The sequence below is a fragment of the Xyrauchen texanus genome, chromosome 25, assembly GCF_025860055.1.
Source record: "Xyrauchen texanus isolate HMW12.3.18 chromosome 25, RBS_HiC_50CHRs, whole genome shotgun sequence".
Lineage (NCBI taxonomy): Eukaryota > Metazoa > Chordata > Actinopteri > Cypriniformes > Catostomidae > Xyrauchen > Xyrauchen texanus.
In genome coordinates this window covers 19,623,327-19,643,177 of record NC_068300.1, presented here as the reverse complement: position 1 = coordinate 19,643,177, position 19,851 = coordinate 19,623,327, and the positions used below count along the sequence as shown (strand labels likewise).

Below are 19,851 nucleotides of genomic sequence, written 5' to 3'. Positions count from 1 at the left end.
AGTGTGACAATAAAGTGATTTGATTTGATTACTTATCTGTTTTATATTCATCAAATAAATGTCATCTTAAATTTCACTCATGTGTGAGAGTATTCCTGATTGAACTGCTTGTTCTCTGTGTACTTACATATCACAATACTGTTTTACTGAGTAGAAACTGCTCCTAATTATTCAGTTAGAGCGGTCTGAACTAAATGGACTGAAAAACTACTTGATTTTGCAAGCCGTTTATCTATTTAAAAAAAAAAAAAGAACCGACTGCAAAAAGAATGCTTCATTTGCTAATAGTGTATAGCTAGTTATGATTTTAAACAGTAAACAGAAATATGAGACACATTAAATATTCTGAGAGAAAATGTTTCTCAGGTCAGTTGGAGGAGCGCTCATGGTATGTACAGTGTGTACAGTCATACAGCTTTAGGCGCCACTGGTAGTCAGTTTGTTACAGCGCAATGAACAAATTTCAGGCATGACAGCTCTCAGAATGATTTAGAGTGTTAATGTGGGTATGATGTATTGTATTTTGGTCTTGGCGGACTAGATCTGGTACACTGCTACTGCTACTGCTGCAGAGCAAGTATGAAGACTTGCTGCTGCTAGAACATACACAGACATACTGTGATACTGCTTCACAATCAGACATACAAGACATGCTGCATCAGTCATGCACTGCACAATTAGACATAGCCTGCAAACACCATAAAAGGAGGTTAGCTGCACAAATGAATGACACAAAACACAACCCCCCCAACAATGCAGATCTACCTGCAAGACTTGTAGAGCCAGGTGTACAGAGTGTATGCTAGCTAACTGTATCTTGCCTGCTTGGTCAAATGTAGTAACGCAAATGTACTAAATCTCTATGTGTGCCTAGATCAGATTGGTCGAATGGCTTAAACAACTAGTGACCTGACTCATAATGTGTATCAGAACCAGTAAAGCCAAGCTATTTAACTAGTGACATAACCTATCTATGTTAGGATTTATTTAAACTAATGACCTAAGATTTGGCTAAAGTTGACCTTGTTAAAAATACGTTTCTATGTGTCATGGACAAAAGCAGACCTTACAGTGCAAGCTGTTAAAAGAAAACCCCAAAAACCATCTGAGCAAATAGCATGTTCAGAGAACAAAACTACTGTGTTAGACAGAGAAAACTCAAGTTTATTGGCTAACAGATTACATTTAAAAAATTGGGATTTTGCTTAGGGCTCCCATAAGGCCTGTACGGTCCTGCCAACTTCATTAAGTAATAGGGATAGAGAGACACTTGTAATGAAGCCTTGATTATCAGTCGGAGTCAGATTTCTTTGAGGTGCTTGGCTTGAGTCCTGACACTTCTGGGGTTTGACTTTGTGTATATGTACACTACACATGAAATGGTGAGCATAGTTGAGGAGAGGAGCCAACGAAGACACTCATACCACAGTGGCAACCCAGACCATGCCCTAAAAATGGCCATAAAAGAGATCAAAAAATTTTTTCCAGCATACTCAGAAGGCATAAGCATTTTTGCATAGGGAAATAATGAAATAAAGTAATAGCTCATTCCAAATTGAAAATTCTGTCATTGTTTGCTATTTGGATGATTTATAGTTTTACCATGTTTAACACACAAAATATTCTTACCATGGAAAATAGCTTTCTTTCCAGGTCTGATTAATATACAATGTCTGATGTCTAGCAGAGCTCCAGAATTTCTCTGTTGTTTTGATGGTTGTCGAGGGAGGCGTTGTGCTTCTAATGCAGTCATAGCTTGTGAGAGCTGATCGAGAAAGAAAGAAAGATTTTCTTGTCAGACTACAAAGTCTATTTAAATGTAACAATTATAGCAATAATTATGCTTTCTTAGCATCATCATTGCATACATGCTTTCATAATGTATTGGATGTTTATTGTCAATAAGTGCCCAGTTAGCTAGTTTTAAATGGTTATATATTGTATTTAGAGTTGTTGATTTAACATGTAAATTCAGTGCAATTATTTATTTTAAAAATAACATGTAAAAAAAATGAATGCAATTAATCAAGTCTCTGGTGCGTAATAAAGGATAACTAGATAGGTACATTTCCTGAAGAAAATGTGAGTGGTGCTTGCCGTGGCAAAACTCGTCAAATAGCCTGCTTGAAAAGAACAGAAATTGTGGTCATAAATAAATCAACCCAGAAGTCTGTATAATGTTCTGGTGCAGAAATATGTGATTTGTTAGTAGGTTGCTAGGGTAACCACATGTGGTTGCTAGGCAGTTACCATAGTGATACTAATCAAGTGTCCTTGCCATCCTGATTGAAATAAGTCAAACCGGAAGTCTGTATGTTTTTGTGATGCAGAGATATGTGATTTGTTACTCTGTTGCTAGGGTAAGCCCATCTGGTTGCTAGGCAGTTACCATAGTGATACTAATGAAGTCTCCTTTCCATCCTGATTGAAATAAGTCAACCCGGAAGTCTCTACGTTTTTCTGATGCAGAGATATGTGATTTGTTACTCGGTTGCTAGGGTAACCCCATCTGGTTGCTAGGCAGTTACCATAGTGATACTAATCAAGTGTCCTTGCCATCCTGATTGAAATAAATCAACCCAGAAGTCTCTCTGATTTTCTGGTGCAGAGATATAGTTACTGCTAAGCGGTTGCTAGGGTACTCTGTTTAGTTGCTAGGGAGTGGCTTGGCAGCTGCCAATCATGAATCTCCAAAGGCTGCTTGTCAGTATGAATGATATAAACCAACTCCCATGCCTCTGTGACATTCAGAATGGAAGATATCCCTCTATGGATTTTGGTTGTTAAGGTGCTCGACAATGGTTGCTAGGGAGGGGCTAGGAAGTGTTGATTTGATGCATGATTGGCTGTTTGCTGTCCCGAGTAAAACGAGACCACCCTTGTGTTTCTATGACACTTCTATCCGGAGATATCCCTTTGATCTGTTTCAATAGAAGTCTATGGGACTTGTTGCTAAGGTGCTCTTAATGGTTGCTAGGGCGTGGCTTGATAGCTTCACAATGATCCTGAGAGACTGATTGGTCGTCTGAGTAAAATGAGCCCACCCCCTCGTCTCTATGACACTGTGATCCAGAGCTATGTTCAATACAAATCCCTATGCCTTTTCATTTCAGGGGCCGTCCTACACCATTATAAGTCAATTGGGGCATTTTTGGGCAGCTCCTGCCCCCAGGGGTGCAGCTTTTACCCCATATTGAGGTATGCTCTTACAGAGCCTGCCAGCCTCTTCAAATGTGGCAAATCACACGTTTCTACGAAATCCTCGCTTGGAGCTGTGACGCGTCAAAGTTTGTCTCAATGTTAAGTCTATGGGATTTTTCGGCTGCTTTTTTGCCCCTGGGGCAAGTACCGTACCCCGATCAGCTTATAAAAGTCATAGCACACGTGTCCTCAATAGGCCGTTCGATTTGACAGCTCATTACGTGGGTCTACGCCAAGCGGTGCTGGGACGAGTTAGGTGCCGAAGTTTTGTTAAGAGATATAAAAAATAAGAAAAATAAAAATAACTAGATAGGTACATTTCCTGAAGAAAATGTGAGTGGTGCTTGCCGTGGCAAAACTCGATCAAATAGCCTGCTTGAAAAGAACAGAAATTGTGGTCATAAATAAATCAACCCAGAAGTCTGTATAATGTTCTGGTGCAGAAATATGTGATTTGTTAGTAGGTTGCTAGGGTAACCCCATGTGGTTGCTAGGCAGTTACCATAGTGATACTAATCAAGTGTCCTTGCCATCCTGATTGAAATAAGTCAAACCGGAAGTCTGTATGTTTTTGTGATGCAGAGATATGTGATTTGTTACTCGGTTGCTAGGGTAAGCCCATCTGGTTGCTAGGCAGTTACCATAGTGATACTAATGAAGTCTCCTTTCCATCCTGATTGAAATAAGTCAACCCGGAAGTCTCTACGTTTTTCTGATGCAGAGATATGTGATTTGTTACTCGGTTGCTAGGGTAACCCCATCTGGTTGCTAGGCAGTTACCATAGTGATACTAATCAAGTGTCCTTGCCATCCTGATTGAAATAAATCAACCCAGAAGTCTCTCTGATTTTCTGGTGCAGAGATATAGTTACTGCTAAGCGGTTGCTAGGGTACTCTGTTTAGTTGCTAGGGAGTGGCTTGGCAGCTGCCAATCATGAATCTCCAAAGGCTGCTTGTCAGTATGAATGATATAAACCAACTCCCATGCCTCTGTGACATTCAGAATGGAAGATATCCCTCTATGGATTTTGGTTGTTAAGGTGCTCGACAATGGTTGCTAGGGAGGGGTTAGGAAGTGTTGATTTGATGCATGATTGGCTGTTTGCTGTCCCGAGTAAAGCGAGACCACCCTTGTGTTTCTATGACACTTCTATCCGGAGATATCCCTTTGATCTGTTTCAATAGAAGTCTATGGGACTTGTTGCTAAGGTGCTCTTAATGGTTGCTAGGGCGTGGCTTGATAGCTTCACAATGATCCTGAGAGACTGATTGGTCGTCAGAGTAAAATGAGCCCACCCCTCGTCTCTATGACACTGTGATCCAGAGCTATGTTCAATACAAATCCCTATGCCTTTTCATTTCAGGGGCCGTCCTACACCATTATAAGTCAATTGGGGCATTTTTGGGCAGCTCCTGCCCCCAGGGGTGCAGCTTTTACCCCATATTGAGGTATGCTCTTACAGAGCCTGCCAGCCTCTTCAAATGTGGCAAATCACACGTTTCTCACGAAATCCTCAGCTTGGAGCTGTGGCGTCAAAGTTTGTCTCAATGTTAAGTCTATGGGATTTTTCGGCTGCTTTTTTGCCCCTGGGGCAAGTACCGTACCCCGATCAGCTTATAAAAGTCATAGCACACGTGTCCTCAATAGGCCGTTCGATTTGACACCTCATTACGTGGGTCTACGCCAAGCGGTCTTGGGACGAGTTAGGTGCCGAAGTTTTGTTAAGAGATATAAAAAATAAGAAAAATAAAAATAACTAGATAGGTACATTTCCTGAAGAAAATGTGAGTGGTGCTTGCCGTGGCAAAACTCGATCAAACAGCATGTTGTAACTGGAAAAGAACAAAAATTATGGTCATAAATAAATCAACCCAGAAGTCTGTACGATTTTCTGGTGCAGAAATATGTGATTTGTTACTCGGTTGCTAGGGTAAGCCCGTGTGGTTGCTATGCAGTTACCAAGGTAATACAATACATGGCTCCTTTCCATCCTGAGTGAAATAAGTCAACCCGGAAGTCTGTAGTGTGTTCTGGTGCAGAGATATGTGATATGTTGCTCGGTTGCTAGGGTAACTCCATCTGGTTGCTAGGCAGTTACCATAGTGATACTAATCAAGTCTCCTGGCCATCCTGATTAAAATAAATCAACCCGGAAGTCTCTATGTTTTTGTGATGCAGAGATATGTGATTTTTTACTCGGTTGCTAGGGTAACCCCATCTGGTTGCTAGGCAGATACCATAGTGATACTAATCAAGTGTCCTTGCCATCCTTATTGAAATAAGTCAACCCGGAAGTCTCTACGTTTTTCTGATGCAGAGATATGTGATTTGTTACTCGGTTGCTAGGGTAAGCCCATCTGGTTGCTAGGCAGTTACCATAGTGATACTAATGAAGTCTCCTTGCCATCCTGATTGAAATAAGTCAACCCGGAAGTCTCTATGTTTTTGTGATGCAGAGATATGTGATTTTTTACTCGGTTGCTAGGGTAACCCCATCTGGTTGCTAGGCAGATACCATAGTGATACTAATCAAGTGTCCTTGCCATCCTTATTGAAATAAGTCAACCCGGAAGTCTCTACGTTTTTCTGATGCAGAGATATGTGATTTGTTACTCGGTTGCTAGGGTAAGCCCATCTGGTTGCTAGGCAGTTACCATAGTGATACTAATGAAGTCTCCTTGCCATCCTGATTGAAGTAAGTCAACCCGGAAGTCTCTATGTTTTTGTGATGCAGAGATATGTGATTTGTTACTCGGTTGCTAGGGTAAGCCCATCTGGTTGCTAGGCAGTTACCATAGTGATACTAATGAAGTGTCCTTGCCATCCTGATTGAAATAAGTCAACCCGGAAGTCTCTACGTTTTTCTGATGCAGAGATATGTGATTTGTTACTCGGTTGCTAGGGTAACCCCATCTGGTTGCTAGGCAGTTAACATAGTGATACTTATCAAGTCTCCTTGCCATCCTGATTGAAATAAATCAACCCAGAAGTCTCTCTGATTTTCTGGTGCAGAGATATAGTTACTGCTAAGCGGTTGCTAGGGTACTCTGTGTAGTTGCTAGGGAGTGGCTTGGCAGCTGCCAATCATGAATCTCCAAAGGCTGCTTGTCAGTATGAATGATATAAACCAACTCCCATGCCTCTGTGACATTCAGAATGGAAGATATCCCTCTATGGATTTTGGTTGTTAAGGTGCTCGACAATGGTTGCTAGGGAGGGGCTAGGAAGTGTTGAAGTGATGCATGATTGGCTGTTTGCTGTCCCGAGTCAAACGAGACCACCCTTGTGTTTCTATGACACTTCTATCCGGAGATATCCCTTTGATCTTTTTCAATAGAAGTCTATGGGACTTGTTGCTAAGGTGCTCTTAATGGTTGCTAGGGCGTGGCTTGATAGCTTCACAATGATCCAGAGAGACTGATTGGTTGTCTGAGTAAAATGAGCCCACCCCTCGTCTCTATGACACTGTGATCCAGAGCTATGTTCAATACAAATCCCTATGCCTTTTCATTTCATGGGCCGTCCTACACCATTATAAGTCAATTGGGGCATTTTTGGGCAGCTCCTGCCCCCAGGGTGCAACTTTTACCCCATATTGAGGTATGCTCTTACAGAGCCTGCCAGCCTCTTCAAATGTGGCAAATCACACGTTTCTACGAAATCCTCGCTTGGAGCTGTGACGCGTCAAAGTTTGTCTCAATGTTAAGTCTATGGGATTTTTCGGCCGCTTTTTTGCCCCTGGGGCAAATACCGTACCCGATAAGCTATAAAAGTCATAGCACACGTGTCCTCAATAGGCCGTTCGATTTGATACCTCATTACGTGGGTCTACGCCAAACGGTGCAGGACGAGTTAGGTGCCGAAGTTTTGTTAAGAGATATAATAAAAATAAAAATAAAAAGTATAATAAGTATGTGAGATTACAATAGTGATGCTTTGCAAGCACCACTAACTAGATAGGTACATTTCCTGAAGAAAATGTGAGTGGTGCTTGCCGTGGCAAAACTCGATCAAATAGCCTGCTTGAAAAGAACAGAAATTGTGGTCATAAATAAATCAACCCAGAAGTCTGTATAATTTTCTGGTGCAGAAATATGTGATTTGTTACTAGGTTGCTAGGGTAAGCCCATGTGGTTGCTATGCAGTTAGCAAGGTAATACAATACATGGCTCCTTTCCATCCTGAGTGAAATAAGTCAACCCAAAAATCTGTACTGTTTTCTGGTGCAGAGATATGTGATTTGTTACTCGGTTGCTAGGGTAACCCCATGTGGTTGCTAGGCAGTTACCATAGTGATACTAATCAAGTGTCCTTGCCATCCTGATTGAAATAAGTCAACCCGGAAGTCTCTATGTTTTTGTGATGCAGAGATATGTGATTTGTTACTCGGTTGCTAGGGTAAGCCCATCTGGTTGCTAGGCAGTTACCATAGTGATACTAATGAAGTCTCCTTTCCATCCTGATTGAAATAAGTCAACCCGGAAGTCTCTACGTTTTTCTGATGCAGAGATATGTGATTTGTTACTCGGTTGCTAGGGTAACCCCATCTGGTTGCTAGGCAGTTACCATAGTGATACTAATCAAGTGTCCTTGCCATCCTGATTGAAATAAATCAACCCAGAAGTCTCTCTGATTTTCTGGTGCAGAGATATAGTTACTGCTAAACGGTTGCTAGGGTACTCTGTGTAGTTGCTAGGGAGTGGCTTGGCAGCTGCCAATCATGAATCTCCAAAGGCTGCTTGTCAGTATGAATGATATAAACCAACTCCCATGCCTCTGTGACATTCAGAATGGAAGATATCCCTCTATGGATTTTGGTTGTTAAGGTGCTTGACAATGGTTGCTAGGGAGGGGCTAGGAAGTGTTGATTTGATGCATGATTGGCTGTTTGCTGTCCCGAGTCAAACGAGACCACCCTTGTGTTTCTATGACACTTCTATCCGGAGATATCCCTTTGATCTGTTTCAATAGAAGTGTATGGGACTTGTTGCTAAGGTGCTCTTAATGGTTGCTAGGGCGTGGCTTGATAGCTTCACAATGATCCTGAGAGACTGATTGGTCGTCTGAGTAAAATGAGCCCACCCCTCGTCTCTATGACACTGTGATCCAGAGCTATGTTCAATACAAATCCCTATGCCTTTTCATTTCATGGGCCGTCCTACACCATTATAAGTCAATTGGGGCATTTTTGGGCAGCTCCTGCCCCCAGGAGTGCAACTTTTACCCCATATTGAGGTATGCTCTTACAGAGCCTGCCAGCCTCTTCAAATGTGGCAAATCACACGTTTCTACGAAATCCTCGCTTGGAGCTGTGACGCTCAAAGTTTGTCTCAATGTTAAGTCTATGGGATTTTTCGGCCGCTTTTTTGCCCCTGGGGCAAATACCGTACCCGATCAGCTTATAAAAGTCATAGCACACGTGTCCTCAATAGGCCGTTCGATTTGATACCTCATTTGTGGGTCTACGCCAAACGGTGCGGGACGAGTTAGGTGCCGAAGTTTTGATATTAATGAAGATATAATAATACAATACTGAAGAATAAAATAAAGTATAACTAGATGGGGACATTTCCTGAAGAAAATGTGAGTGGTGCTTGCCGTGGCAAAACTCGATCAAACAGCATGTTATAACTTGAAGAGCAAAAATCATGGTCAGTAAATAAATCAACCCAGAAGTCTGTACGATGTTCTGGTGCAGAAATATGTGATTTGTTACTCGGTTGCTAGGGTAAGCCCATGTGGTTGCTATGCAGTTACCAAGGTAATACAATACATGGCTCCTTTCCGTCCTGAGTGAAATAAGTCAACCCGGAAGTCTGTAGTGTTTTCTGGTGCAGAGATATGTGATTTGTTGCTCGGTTGCTAGGCTAACCCCATCTGGTTGCTAGGCAGTTACCATAGTGATACTAATGAAGTGTCCTTGCCATCCTGTTTGAAATAAATCAACCCAGAAGTCTGTACTGATTTTCTGGTTCAGAAATATGTGATTTGTTACTCGGTTGCTAGGGTACTCTGTTTAGTTGCTAGGGAGTGGCTTGGCAGCTGCCAATCGTGAAACTGCAAAGGCTGCTTGTCAGTATGAATGATATGAACCAACTCCCATGCCTCTGTGACATTCAGAATGGAAGATATCCCTGTATGGATTTTGGTTGCTATGGTGCTCGACAATGGTTGCTAGGGAGGGGCTAGGAAGTGTTGAGGTGATTCATGATTGGCTGTTTGCTGCCCAGAGTCAAACGAGACCACCCTTGTGTTTCTATGACACTTCTATCCGTAGATATCCCTTTGATCTCTTTCATTAGAAGTCTATGGGACTTGTTGCTAAGGTGCTCTAAATCGTTGCTAGGGCATGGCTTGATAGATTCAAAATGATCCTGAGAGACTGATTGGTCGTCTGAGTAAAATGAGCCCGCCCCCTTGTCTCTATGACACTGTGATCCAGAGCTATGTTCAATACAAAATCCCTATGCCATTTCATTTCATGGGCCGTCCTACACCATTGTAAGTCAATGGGGGCAACTTTGGGAGGCTCCTGCCCCCCAGGGGTGCAACATTTACCCCATATTGAGGTATGCTCTTACAGAGCCTGCCAGCCTCTTCAAATGTGGCGAATCACACGTTTCTGCGAAATCCTCGCTCGGAGCTGTGACGCGTCAAAGTTTGTCGCAATGTTAAGTCTATGGGATTTTTCGGCGCTTTTTGCCCCTGGGGCAAATACCGCACTCCGATCAGCTTATAAAAGTCATAGCACACGTGTTCTCATTAGGCCGTTCGATTTGACACCTCATTCGTGGGTCTACGCCAAACGGTGCGGGACGAGTTAGGTGCCGAAGTTTTGTACGGAGATATAAAAATAAGTATGTGAGATTACAATAGTGATGCTTTGCAAGCACCACTAATAAGTATGTGAGATTACAATAGTGATGCTTTGCAAGCACCACTAATAATAAAAATAATAAGTATGTGAGATTACAATAGTGATGCTTTGCAAGCACCACTAATAAAAATAATAAGTATGTGAGATTACAATAGTGATGCTTTGCAAGCACCACTAATTACATCATTAACCATTGGAGCAATTCAAGCTTGAAATATCACCTGTTTTCAGCTTGGGGCAGTAAGTGAAACTCCAGCTGTGCAGGCAAGGCACAGCAGTACAGACAACAAACATATGACAATAAATGTTTGGATTCCAATTTATTTTGAGTCACGTGATGCCATGCGAGGAGCAGACGTGTAAACGGTGAGCTCCGGGCACTTTGCAAGTTTAAAATTATTTTTATTTCATAAACTGGTGAGATTCAACACATCCTGCTAAATATCTGTTCTTTGAAGTCAACATGGCAAAGAAGTCAAAATCCTCGGGCTCTGAAGATGGTAAAAGACACTTACGTGCTCAAGCTGAAACCTCTGATGGACATGCAGACCAGGGACTCGGTATGGACATTATGGTATTGGGAGAAATCATGTCTGCTGAAAGTTGTTGCTGACTTAGAGGATCTTACGTCGATCAATTACTGCGATGGAAACTAAATTCTCTGAGTTGGTTACAAGATTATCGATTATCTGGAATCATCAGACAGGAAATTAGCTGCTAAGCCACTAGTGACCAAGACAGACTTGCAGTGCGTTTGGGAAAAACTGGAGGATTTGGAAAATGGTTATCGACGAAACAACGTCTAAATTGTTGGAATTCCTGAGCATGAGGAAGGCCAAGATATGGTAAAATTCCTAAACAAGCTCTTTCCAAGTCTGCTCGACATAACAGGCCACAAGCTGGAACTCAAGCTAGGTCACAGAGTCCCGGCTCGGAGATCCGTTAAGGGAGAAGGCCCTGATCAATTCTGGTCAAATTTCTGAGATCATCCAATAAAGATCATGTGTTACGCGAGGCAAGGAGCAAAGAAAAGCTTTCTTGGAAGAATCACAACATTTTCTTGTTCCCAGACTTTGCAAATTTGACGAGAGAGAAACGTGATCGATTCAAGGAATGCAAAAAACTCTTACATCAATGGAAGATCACTCTTGCTCTGATGTTCCCGGCCATGTTGACACTAGATACTAAGGATGGCCGCAATGTATTTACATGCCCACAACAAGCAATGTCAATGGGGTGAGTAAGCCATTTGGTGATTTTCATGTGGCCCCCGAGTAGATTGACTCGCTGGGTATACACTCGACTGTCTGAAGAAGCTGGGCATCATTTTGTTTTGGTTTTGGTTCCGCCTAGTGGCTGGAGTATGTTTTGTTGAATAACACTCCTTCAAGAAACTTTTTTTATTATATTCATACAATCTTTAAAGCAAACTCCAGCCAATAGGCAGAATAAACACAAAGAATGTGTAGATTAATAGTAGAGGCAACGGCAGGAGGAGTGTAGAGCGGAGGAGGCCGAGGTCGGTCCCAATCAGCCTGATGGGGCACACAAGGAACAAAGGCGGCCGGTGATGACAGTTCGAGAGTGAGAGAACTACGGGCAGCTGCTCTGTTTGTGTGTGTGTGTTTTATTTAATTAAATATTATTTAGATTGTTAATCCAGTTCTTGCCTCCTCCTTTCCCTTTAACCCCCTTACATTGGTATTGGAGGAGGAAGTGTGGGCTAGGATTCAAAAAATCTTCAAGTCAACATCTAGAGATGCAAGGATGCACCTTTTTTGTTTTTTTTTTACAAAGATTTAAGATTTTACATAGATTTTTTTGGACTTTTATTGCAATATTTTAATGCTTTTCATAAGGAGTAATGTGCCCCAAAGCATCCAAATACTTTCTTGGACCACACTGTATAATCAAGGTTACACTCACTCTTTGATGTAATGAGATAAACACAGTCCTTTTCTGCAGGTTGAAGTAGTTGCAGAGAGACAGATTCACTGTTTTGGCTGCTGATATTATTAGAGGCAGAGCAGAAAAACTGGCTGTCTTCAGTGATCTTTGAACAGTGGAAATTAATATCAGTTGCATGGCCCAAAACAATGTTGTTTGGGTGTCCAACTCTATACCACGTATACTGCACATCTGTTCCTCTCTCACTCTTACAGCGAAACACAACTGGTTGTCCCCAGCATGTCATCTCTGGAGAACTGAGAGGCCATACCTTTGGTTTCATCACAGCCTCTGAAATTAAATTGATTTTAATTTTACATCTTAACATTAAGCATGAAATACATTTTTAGGATTATGTAAAAGTGTAAGCTGTAATAAGGATTTCATAATTATCAAAAAATTTGTTCACATCCATTGTATCATTGTTACTTGATTTGTTTCATGCAATGACTGGTGGACCTGTAGAAATGAAAATATACTTGTGGCATAATTTGGCATTCCCCAAATTATGAGCTCTTTTCACTGAAGCTCCTTCTGAAGCTCTTTTTTTTTTAATAAAATATCTAAAGTAACTTTAGTTTTTCAAGTGCTTCAAAGCCTTTCCTTTAGAATGGGGCAGGTAGAGGAACTGTTGACAGTCTTTAGTCTTTTGTAAGCTCCTCTGGAAACTAGCCTTTTTAGAATGGGGCAGGTAGAGGAACTGTTGACAGTCTTTAGTCTTTTGTAACCTCCTCATGGGAACTCTTTGCGAGGCAGAAAATGCACACGCAAAGAGTTCCCATGTTTTATTAATAAAATGTGATGTAGTTACATTTACATACATTGCGATCTTCTTTTGACCTTGGCCTGGGAGCTGGTCTCTGGGCAGGGGCCGGTACAGGAGACCTGGGAGGTGGCCGCAGGACAGAGGCTGGTGGAGCCGTGTGAGGCGGAGCCAAGAGGGACTTCGGAGGCGGAGCCGTAGAAGACTTGGGAGGCGGCGCCAAAGGAGGCAGGGCCATGGGGAGCTCAGGAGGCGGAGCCGAGGGAGGCTCAGGAGGCGGAGCAGAGGGAGGTTCTGGAGGCGGAGCTGAGGGAGGCGATTGCGTAGAAGGCCCAGGAAGTGGAGCCGAGGGATGCTCAGGAGGCGGAGCCGTGGTAGGCGGGACCAAGGAGGACTTCGAAGGTGGAGCCATAGAAGACTTGTGAGGCGGCGCCATGGACTGCCCAGGGGGCGATGCCGAGGATGGCTCAGGAGGCGGAGCTGGGGAAGGCGGCGGAGGCGGAGCCAAGGGAGGCTTCGGAGGACGAGCCGGGAGAGGCAGAGCAAAGGGAGGCTTCGGAGGCCGAGCCGGGAGAGGCGGAGCCAAGGGAGGCTTCGGAGGCCGAGCCAGGAGAGGTGGTGCCATAGGGGCCTCTAGAGGCGAGGCCCTAGGAGGCGCTGGAGGCGGTGCCGCGGCAGGCTCGGGAGGCTCAGGAGGCTCGGGAGGCTGAGCCGTAGGAGGCTCGGGAGGTTCTGGAGACGGAGCCCTGGAAGACTCGAGAGGCGGAGCCCTGGAAGACTCGAGAGGTTCGAGAGGCAGGGCTCTGAAAGGCTCGAGAGGTGGAGCCCTGGAAGGCTTGAGAGGCTTGAGAGGCAGAGCCCTGGAAGGCTCGAGAGGCTTGAGGGGAGGAGCCCTGAGTGGCTTGAGGGGCTTGAGGGGCGGAGTCCTGGGAGGCTCGAGGGGCTTGAGGTGCGGAGCCCTGGGAGGCTCGATAGGCTTGAGGGGTGGAGCCCTGGACGATTCGAGTGCCTTGAGGGGCGGAGCCCTGGGAGGCTCGAGAGGAGCCCTTGGAGGCTCGAGAGGAGCCCTGGGAGGCTCGGGAGGAGGAGCCCTGGAAGACTCGAGAGACTTGAGAGGCGGAGCCCTAGGAGGCTCGGGAGGAGGAGCCCTGGAAGACTCGAGAGACTGGAGAGGTGAAGCCCTAGGAGGCTCGGGAGGAGGACCCCTGGAAGACTCGAGAGACTGGAGAGGCGGAGCCCTAGGATGCTCGGGAGGCTTGAGAGGTGGAGCCCTGGAAGGCTCGAGGGGCGCTGGCTCTAGGACGGGCACGACCACTGGCGCTGGCTCTTGGACGGTCCTGGCTACTGGCGCTGGCTCTTGGACGGTCCTGGCTACTGGTGCTGGGACAGGGACGGTCATGGCTACTGGCACTGGGACAGGGACGGTCATGGTTACAGGCGCTGGGTCAGGGACGGTCGAGGCCACAGGTGCTGGCTCCGGGACAGTCGAGGCTACAGGCGCTGACTCCGGGACGGTCGGGACGGTCGAGGCTACAGGCGCTGGCTCCGGGACGGTCGAGGCTACAGGCGCTGGCTCCGGGACGGTCGAGGCTACAGGCACTGGCTCACTGACCTCTGGGGCGACCGGCACTGGCTCACTGACCTCTGGGGCAACAGGCACTGGCTCACTGACCTCTGGGGCGACAGGCTGTGGCTGGTTGACCGTGGTATGCGCTGGAACGCTGTTCCTGGTCGGCGTGGCTTCAGGCTCGCTGGCCGTGGCTGGCAAGGGCACAGGCTCGCTGACCGTGGCCGACGAGGGCTCAGGCTCGCTGACCGTGGCTGATGAGGGCTCAGGCTCAGGCTCGCTGACCGTGGCTGACGAGGGCTCAGGCTCAGGCTCGCTGACTGTGGCTGACGAAGGCTCAGGCTCGCTGACCGTGGCTGATGAGAACCGGGAGGCGGAAGCCCGTCTTCTCTTCCTCCTCCGGGCCGATGCAGTGGTCTGCGTGGGCTCTTGGGGGGCGACTGGTGCGGGGGTTTGCTCGCTGACAGGTGGGGCTGGTGCGGCAAGGTGCGCCAGGGACGGCTGGAGAGTCTCCGCTGCGGGTGGTGAGGTAGGGTCCTCCTTTGTCACACCCACAGTAAACGGAGAGCCGCACACCAGTAGGGTCGCCTCCAGGAAGTCGCAGAGGGTCCAGCTGTGCATCACCTGAGGCAACTGCTCCTTCAGCGAAGGGTTCAGGTTATCCCTGAAGAAAACCACCAAGGCAGAGTCCGGGAAGTCGGTGATGTTTGCCAGAGCAAGGAAGTCTTGGATGTGGTCTTCTATGGGACGGTCCCCCTGTCACAAACAGAGCAGCCGGTAGTTGGCCTGTAAAACTGCTGGATCCATTTTGGGTCATGCATTCTGTAATGATTTGAGGAAGTGGGAGAAGGCAGATGGGTGATTGGGATCCAGATGCAGTTTATTGAGGAAGAACACTAAAACAAACAAACGCTGGAAAATAAATGTCCACGATGGGAAAACATAGGCTTAAGTGCTGGGAAAGACACAGGAAGGGGTGCAGGCAATCAACTTCCACGAAGGGGAGGGCAGTCCTCGAACGGGCGACACAACAGGGAAACACGAACGGCTGGAGGCTGCAGGGAACAAGAACAAAGGGCATACAGAGCATACACAAAACACGAGAACGAGCAGAGAACGAGCAGAGAACATCACCATGAAAACACGAAACGTTAACGCACGACAACGGGAAGGGAAAACAGCGGGGTGTGGAGCGGAGGGGGGCGGGGCGGGGCCGGGTTGGAATATCGCGCGCCCGGTCCCCAATCGGCCTGATGAGGCGCGCGAGGGATAAAGGCGGCCGGTGCCGATTGTTCGAGGGAGAGAGAATTACGGGCATGTCCGTCATGTGTGTTTATGTTTATGTTTGTGTTTTTGGTTTAAGTTTACATAAAAATTATTATTTATGTTGACAAGCCGCTTCTCGCCTCCTCCTTGCCCATCCTTTAACTGTTTTACATTGGTGCCGAAAGCCGGGAAGGAGGAGGGATGGCCGTCGCAGAGTCCTCGACACTGCCGTTCACCCAGGGGAGCGCCGCTGCCATCTGCCGGGTGACGGAGTAGCCCGACCGCCCGGATGCGAGGGAGCCACTGCCGGGGGCGGAGGAGTGCCCTGCCGTCCCCAGAGACACGGAGGGGTCGAGAGAAGACCGCCGTCCGCGAGGGGAGGAGGGAAGAAACTCTCCGACCGCCCGGAGCGGTAGAGCCGCTGCCAGGGGCGGAGGAGTGTCCCCATTTGCCGCCAGAAAAGCGGAGGCGCGTTCTGCCTGCTGGGGGTCGACGGTTTCACTCCAGTTCGCCCAGGGGTGGAGCGGCTGTCGTCCGCCTGAGGGTGGAGGAGTGTTCGAGGACCACGCGACGGTACATCAGAGAACCGGTGAGTGAGCCTTTTTCTCTCTCTCCTCTCTCTCTCCCTTTCGCACCGTGTTGGCCTTTTCCCTCGCCTATTTTGTTGTTGTTTTTCCCCTCCTGTCTCCTCCCAGGGCGAGGAAGGCGGGGATGACCACGCGGGACGCGAGATACACCCCGCCCCAGGGATGGGGGGGTGTACGTCATGCCGGTGGCACCCCGGCCTGAGATAATGCCGGGAGGAATGTGGAGCGGAGGGGGGCAGGGCCGGGTCGGAATATAGCGCGCCTGGTCCCCAATCGGCCTGATGAGGCGCGCGAGGGATAAAGGCGGCCGGTGACGATTGTTCGAGGGAGAGAGAATTACGGGCATGTCCGTCATGTGTGTTTATGTTTATGTTTGTGTTTTTGGTTTAAGTTTACATTAAAATTATTATTTATGTTGACAAGCCGCTTCTCGCCTCCTCCTTGCCCATCCTTTAACTGTTTTACACGGGGTTTAAATAAAGAGACACGGTAATGACAAAATGACAGACAGTTGCGGACAATAACACGCAGACAGGGCCAGAAACGACGGGAAGAAGGGAAGTGTAGTTTTCACAGAGACAGTGAAATACGGGCGGACAAGGAAGACATGACAGGGAGCGTGAACGGTAAAACAGAAAACACGGGCGGACAACAAGGGAGCGTGACATGGAAAGTGACTAGTGACGGGTGAAACAGAAAACATGGGGCCGACGACATGAGACACGGTGCAGGTGAGCGAGACCGTGACAGATGTTATATAAAGAAGGTATGACAAATCACAAAACATAATGTAACCAAATGCTACAACTTATTACATTTATTTAATAAAAAATATATCTCTGGTTAAATAACCATAATGTTTCAAAATTAAGACTTTATTATTACAACTGTAATACAATAATACAGAACTACCACTTTAGATGTTTGAATCAGTCATATCTCTCTCTAAACAATGCCTTATTTTATTCAGTTGGCATGTAGGAGATGATAACAGTTTGCTTAATAATCTCATTCCGTATCTGGATAATTGTTGCAATATCATAGAGCAGTGGTTCTCAACCAGGGGGTCAGAACGTCCAGGGGGGCCTCAAGGTTATTGAAAATATGATAGATTATTATAAACTTTATATAATAATTATAATTCAACAAAAATTTTAAAACTCCCTTTAACAGCTTGCTTTTTATGAAGAATGTACAATTCTAGACATTTCTGGAATCACAAGTTTTAAGGAAATATTTTATAATTGATATATATTATAATATAAATATATAATAGCCTACATGGGGGCCTTTGAATATTTTCTCAGACAATCTGGGGCCTTGGGAGTCAAAAAGGTTTAGAACCTCTGTCACAGATACATTTCCTCTATGAAATTGCGTTATATTAGTTTTGTACAGAATGTTAACTTAATAGCCAAAATACTTGAACATACATGAATGAGAATAAACTTGAACTAGGAAGGTGTTTTAGTCAGAATGCACATTATGTAGTTTAGAGATGATTTAGAGACATTAAGAATGTTTCAAATGGCTATTTCTATTGAAATAAATGTTGTATTTTTAAAATTTCTATTTGTGCAAGAATCCACTTGCAGCAATGTAGGTTTAGGACCTGTGAGGAACAAAAACTGATTTATTTCTTTTTGTTGTGCATCTGGCCATCCACTTCCCTCTCTATGCTGGTTAGAGATTATTTTTTCAAAATTGTAATGCATGTAATAGCATTTCTCTAAAACAATAGACTTTAAGTGAAAATAGAATTTCAGGAGAAATGCGTTTCTTTCTGCCTGTTTTTAAAACCAAAATGTAACTTGCAAGTGTAAAGCAACTTGTAAGAGCTCAATACCTCAGCAAATGGGGAAAAAACTAATTGTATTGTGATTTCCACATGATAGTGCAACTATTTTCAATTGTTCTAATAATAAGAAAATGTTCTTGAGTACCAAATTAGCACTTTAGAATGCTTTTGTAAGAAATAGGTGACACAGTATATGTTTGTCATCACGGGTAAAGAAAATTCTTTATAAATGCCACTTAAAACAATTATTTCAAACCGTAATAATAATTTGAAATTAAAGTTTTTGGCAGTATTCTTTATCAATTTAATGCATCCTTGGTGAAAGGAAGCATCAATTTCTTTTAAGAACAAAAATGTCTGTGTTCTAAAAACTGAAGCGTATATACTATGTATAATAAAATTTCCATAAAGTAACTTGTAACGTAACTACTTGATTAGTTTTTCTGTAAACTACTTATTTACTCTTACTTGAGTCATAATATTTCTCAGTACTTCTACTTTTAAACAAGTGAATTATTTCTTCAGTAGCAGTACTTTTACTTAAATAAAAAAAAATCAGTACTCTTTCCACCACTAACAAAAGGAGATGATTTCAAACCATCTTGTTGTCAGGTGTGTGCACTCGATGAGTGAAGAGACCAACAATGAGCAGCAGTCAATTAAATATACCGCAAGATGGGAGCAAGGTCTTGGGAAGCAGGAGACAAAAAAGTATTAAAAAAAATTAAATAAAACATAAACCACAGCTCCGTACCAACTGTCTTTATTATTTTCAGCTGTTTTTTCCCCCTCTGCAATTAAGTGCAAATGAGCAAACTGCACGAGTTTGTGAATGAATTTTTATTATCGTTATTTTAAGATGCATTTTGGGGAATCTGTTTGAAACGGGATGACGCTAAAGACAGTTGTAATGGCTGTTTTTGGCCATTTACATGTGGATTTAAAGGGAAATAAGCATCCAGATATTTTATAAAGTGAATGCATAAACATGCACTATAGGGACACATATGGAAAGCAGGCACATTAGAAGCTCATGCACCCGTACTGCACACAGATAATTAACAATTCTACCCTAAACATCATGTTTGCTGACTGCAAGTTGTGTAGTGTGCGCTTGGCTTTAGCCTCCTCAGTCACTATTCACTTTTAGTCAAACTCTCTCTTAAAGTTATGTTTTTAGTTTGATTTTGCACGTTGAAAAGGAAGTCTTACCTTTTGTTACTGTAACTTGGATCCTGAGCATTATATCAGCATAGATTTTGTCAATACCAACCCAGTAGTTTCCAGTGTCGTCCAACTGAAGATCTTTTATAAAAACAATCAAGCCTTTAGAAAATCTATCAATGATATTGGCTCGTTGTCTGTACCCAGCATGAGTGAATCCATCAGTGTGCATCAGAACCTCGCATGTGTCTCTTGAGTGTCCAGAACACCAGTACTTCTTACTATAGCTGAACTGGTTTGATTTGTAGGTGCAGACAATAGTGAATGAGCTTCCAATTGTGGCTTGAATCATTGTTTTGTCACACTGAAGCTGAAAACTTACTAGAGACAAAATCAGATTTTTTAACATTTGATGAATACGGATAATAAATATGTCTTGTTTATTCATGCAAATATAAGAACAGTTCAACCTGTCATATTTATGAAAAACTAAAGTATATGCGACTACACAATTCAACAAAGATTAACTAGGGGAATTTCAGATAAAAAAGGTAAAAAAAAAAAAAAAATAGGCAGATGAGAAGGAAAATAATATTTTTTCACAGTTATGAATAAATTAGTAAAAGAGAGACTTACACTCTGCCAACAGTAGAATATATAGCACCTTCATGTTTTTTGTG

At 44.4% G+C, this 19,851-nt stretch overlaps 1 protein-coding gene across 1 annotated transcript; it reads right to left on the bottom strand.

The window, feature by feature from the left end:
- Positions 1 to 537: 537 nt before the first annotated feature.
- Positions 538 to 19,851, bottom strand: LOC127619046 (CMRF35-like molecule 1). Its single transcript, XM_052091766.1, has 4 exons — positions 19,808 to 19,851; positions 19,220 to 19,552; positions 1,630 to 1,765; positions 538 to 688 (listed from the first exon to the last, which is right to left on the bottom strand). Exons 1-4 carry the CDS (start codon positions 19,839 to 19,841, stop codon positions 538 to 540), a joined length of 654 nt encoding a protein of 217 aa, XP_051947726.1. The 5' UTR covers positions 19,842 to 19,851.